The 5,000-nt window shown below is 38.5% G+C and overlaps 1 protein-coding gene across 1 annotated transcript in view; it reads right to left on the bottom strand.

Moving 5' to 3' along the window:
* The window catches only part of LOC143020517 (uncharacterized), a 573,089-nt gene that overhangs the window by 203,250 nt on the left and 364,839 nt on the right, over window positions 1-5,000 (bottom strand). The window contains exon 5 of the mRNA XM_076176946.1: window positions 1,997-2,126. Coding sequence (XP_076033061.1) covers window positions 1,997-2,126 — 130 coding nt within the window. The remainder of the gene's footprint in view (window positions 1-1,996; window positions 2,127-5,000) is intronic.

Genomic DNA, 5,000 nt, shown 5'->3' with positions numbered 1-5,000 from the left:
ATATTTTACCACAAAAATGTTATGGTGAAATGTTTCAAATATTGTCAATCCAATTTTTTAGGACACTGTAGCTCATCATAAGGTTTTGCTAGTTATTTCTAAAAAATTCCTTTGATTTCGTTCAGTTTTAGTGAGATGTGGCATCTCGACCTATCTCTGGGGTTGCCAGATCTCACGATAACAAACGAATTATTTTGACAAAGGTGACTTTGTTTTTTAAGTGTACCCAACAAGGTTTACTTGTTTACTGTGCCATGTGGTACAATTTGTACTGTTTCTGATCGATCATATATGGAACATGAGATGGTTTAAGCCATATCTAAGTCCCTTTTTGAGATTTTATTCATTTTATTTGTATTAATTTATTTATCTATTTATTTAACTATTTGTTTACTTGTTTATTCATTTATTTCCTTAATTAGTTGATTATCTATTTATTAATTTACTTGTTTATTTACCTGTTCATTTGTTTGTTTATCTATTTTTATTGTTGTTGTTGTTGTTGTTGTTGTTGTTGTTGTTGTTCTTGTTCTTGTTCTTGTTCTTGTTCTTGTTGTTGTCATTATTATTATCATTACTATTATTATTATTATTACCATTATTATCATTATCATTATTATTATTATTATTATTATTATTATTATTATTATTATTATTATTATTATTATTATTATTATTATTATTATTATTATTATTATTATTATTATTATCATTATTTATGTATCTATTTACTTATCTACATTTTATTCTTCTTTTTTCTTTCACCTAGAAACGTCACACCACCCGAACGACACATGACAAGACAGTGTTAATGCAGACAAGCATTTATTTATTTAATTGTTTATTTACTTATCTATTTATTTATCTATTCATATATATATATATATATATATATATATATATATATATATATATATATATATATATATATATATATATTTGCTTGCGTTCCACCACGGATTAAATACTTTGATTCAGTTTAACCTCGCGAACTACCCCCTACCAGGAGGCTAGGACGATGCCCCTTACAAAGGACTTTGTAGCGTGGAATTTAATGAACCATGCCCTTGGTCCAACTCGCAGGGTTCAATCCCCCGTCATCTCGACCTACGCCGCAAGTAGCGACGCTCTAATCCGCTCGGCCAGCGGGTTACTCGATATAGCGTGAAGCTTCCAAGAATATGGCTCAAGTAAGAACAAGTAGGGATAGAGTAAGGGTTACCAATGGCAGGACCTACCTGTGAAGGTGTGGGGTCAGACACAATAGGAAATAGCACTAAGTGACACACACTAAATCACAGCGATGAGGTAACACACAGTAAATAATATGACTCAAGTCACACCCATTAAATTACATCACTCAAGTGACACACCAAATCACATGACTCAAGTGGCACACCAAATCACATGACTCAAGTGATACATCAAATCACATAACTCAAATGGTACACTAAATCTTATGACTCAAATGACACACTAAATCACATATCAAATCACATCACTCAAATGACACACCAAATCACACCACTCAAATGACACACCAAATCACACCACTCAAATGACACAACAAATCACATGACTCAAATGACACACCAAATCACATGACTCAAATGACACAACAAATCACATGACTCAAATACCACACCAAATCACATGACTCAAATGACACATCAAATCACATCACTCAAGTGACACAACAAATCACATCACTCAAATGATGCACCAAATCACATCACTCAAATAACACATCAAATCATATCACTCAAATGATGCACCAAATCACATCACTCAAATAACACATCAAATCACATCACTCAAATAACACATCAAATCACATCACTCAAGTGACACAACAAATCACATCACTCAAATGACACATGAAATCACATCACTCAAATGCTGCACCAAATCACATCACTCAAAAGACACATGAAATCACATCACCCAAGTGACACACGCCCCGGAAGAGGCGACAGGCACCGAACCCGGTACTCACCTGTAGATGGGCGTGGTGATGGAGTCTCTGAACCAGAGGAGTAGGACAACGCGGTCATCCTGGGGATGAGAGGCATCGCAAGGAAGGACCGCCTCGTCGCCCACGATCCCCCAGACCTCGTGGACAGGAACTGCAGGAGGAGAAAGAGAGAGAACATAATAACAGAGAAGACTGCAAGAGACCATATGGTCTACACTAGGTAGTTCCATGCCCCTTACCACGTTACATCTAAAAATTTCCTGTCGCAGATCATCCCCCAGACCTCGTGGACAGGAACTGCAGGAGGGGAAAGAGAACATAAGAATGGAGGAGACTGCAAGAGACCATATGGTCTACACTAGATAGTTCCATGCCCCTTACCACGTTACATCTAATCTTCTCTTGTCGCCCACGATCCCCCAGACCTCGTGGACAGGAACTGCAGGAGGGGAAAGAGAACATAAGAATGGAGGAGACTGCAAGAGACCATATGGTCTACACTAGGCAGTTCCATGCCCCTTACCACGTTACATAAGAACATAAGAATGAAGGAGACTGCAAGAGACCATAAGGCCTACACTAGGCAGCTCCATACATTTAATATTTTCTTGTCGCAGACGATCCTTCAGACCTCGTGGACAGGAACTGCAGGAGGGGAAAGAGAACATAAGAATAGAGGAGACTGCAAGAGACCATATGGTCTACACTAGGCAGTTCCATGCCCCTTACCACGTTACATCTAATGTTTTCTTGTCACCGACAACCCCCCAGACCTCGTGGACAGGAACTGCAGGAGGGGAAAGAGAACATAAGAATGAAGGAGACTGCAAGAGACCATATGGTCTACACTAGACAGTTCCATGCCCCTTATCACGTTACATCTAATCTTCTCTTGTCGCCGACAATCCTCTAGACCTCGTGGGCAGGAACTGCAGGAGGGGAAAGAGAACACAGGAATAGAGGAGACTGCAAGAGACCATAAGGTCTACACTAGACAGTTCCATGTCCCTAGCCATAAAGTTATCAAATCTTCTCTTTTCACCGACAATCCGCCTATACCTCTCACTGTAATAGAGAACAGAAGAAAATAGGAAAGAATGAGAGTGCACGAGACCATAAGGCCTACACTAGACAGTTGTATGCCCCCTTACCACCTATCATTTATCTATTTATTTACCTATTTACCTATTATCTCAACTAATCTTAAAACAACCAATTATATCAGCGCTCACTACATGGTTACTAAGTCTATTCCATTCACTAATCACTATTAGTAAACTCTTGCCTATTTTCTTCTTAAACCTAAATTTGTCTAATCTAATTCCATTGCCACGGGAGAGAAAGAGAAAAAAAAAGTTTCTAAGAAATCTCTTTGGAAGTCTTTATAGTTTGATTCAAGACTTGGGATTCTAAGAACTGAGCTCGGAACCTCTTTCAGTACACAAGACAACCTACGAGAATTTTGTCCATCTTCAGGCCAGAATTAGTCTGAATACATTGGAAGACTCTTTTGGTTTATAAGAAGGCTTAAACTTTTCACCCCCCGAGAGAAAGAGAAGGAGAGAGAGGGGAGAGAGAGAGAGAGAGAGAGAGAGAGAGAGAGAGAGAGAGAGAGAGAGAGAGAGAGAGAGAGAGAGAGAGAGAGAGAGAGACATGGGGGGGGAGTGACATAGAGAAAGGTAGACAGACACACACACACATACACACACACACACACACACACACACACACACACACACACACACACACACACACACACACACACACACACACACACACACACACACAGTCACACACGCGCTTGCGAACGCAGATATGGAGAGAGAGAGAGAGAGAGAGAGAGAGAGAGAGAGAGAGAGAGAGAAGGGAGAAAGAGAAAGAAAGACAGACAGACAGGCGCGTACACACAGAAAGCGGGAGAGGGAAAGAGATAGAGAGTGAGAGTGTGAGTGAGTGAGAGAGGGACAGAGAGAGAGAGAGAGAGAGAGAGAGAGAGAGAGAGAGAGAGAGAGAGAGAGAGAGAGAGAGAGAGAGAGAGAGAGAGAGAGAGAGAGTGAGAGTGTGAGTGAGTGAGAGAGGGACAGAGAGAGAGAGAGAGAGAGAGAGAGAGAGAGAGAGAGAGAGTGAGTTTGTCCCAATTATCCCAATTAAGCGAGCCAGGTCCCCCAAGTAGCGTCTATTGTAATGATGACTCCTTCTAATGGATCTACTTTACGTTGATGCCACACAGACAAAGCCTCGATGAATTATTTCCTCGACTCCTAAGTAAAGACCCCAAGGCCTCCGTGACCTTGGGTACCAGTGTACTGAGCGTAAGAACGTTTATCAAACGTTTTCATAGTGTCGGTTTTGTTATGTGGAGGGGGGGGAATTATGACGTAAAGATGACGTCACAATTTGGTTATTTTTTAGATTCTGTGACTTCATTCTATGAAAATTGTGACATTGAATCTTATATATATATATATATATATATATATATATATATAGATAAATAGATAGATATATACATATATACATACACATATATATATATATAATATATATATATATATATATATATATATATATATATATTCTTGTCCTTTTACCTTCTCCCTAACTCTCCCCGTTTTCTTTGCGTCACAAGATTCTCCAGCCAATGAGAATTTTTTTTTCGTTCTAAGGTCACAACTGAAACTCAATAGAAAATAGATTTGGTCAGCTGTGCTCATGTATGATGGAAGAATATAGAAATATGATACGATGAATATATAAAATGATCAAGTATTTATTTGAAAAAAGATATAAGAGTGAAAATGTGAATAAGTTTCGTCGAAAGTTATGGAGAGAGGACAGATGATTCTAATAAATATGAAGATGTTTTCTATTAACGTTTTCTTCTAACTAATACCCCTTATACCACTTGAGAAAATGGAGCGGATGAATTTTGTAATACTACTGGCCGTTTTGGTTACAAATTATTGTTTATGTTAAAAGGTTCTTTGTAATATTCACACAACCTATCTCTTTTGTGAATAGCCAA

This window comes from Oratosquilla oratoria, chromosome 40 (assembly GCF_046742065.1).
Source record: "Oratosquilla oratoria isolate Oo_2021 chromosome 40, ASM4674206v1, whole genome shotgun sequence".
NCBI lineage: Eukaryota > Metazoa > Arthropoda > Malacostraca > Stomatopoda > Squillidae > Oratosquilla > Oratosquilla oratoria.
The sequence above is the reverse complement of the archived record's forward strand: the minus strand, read 5'-3'. Positions and strand labels throughout refer to the sequence as shown.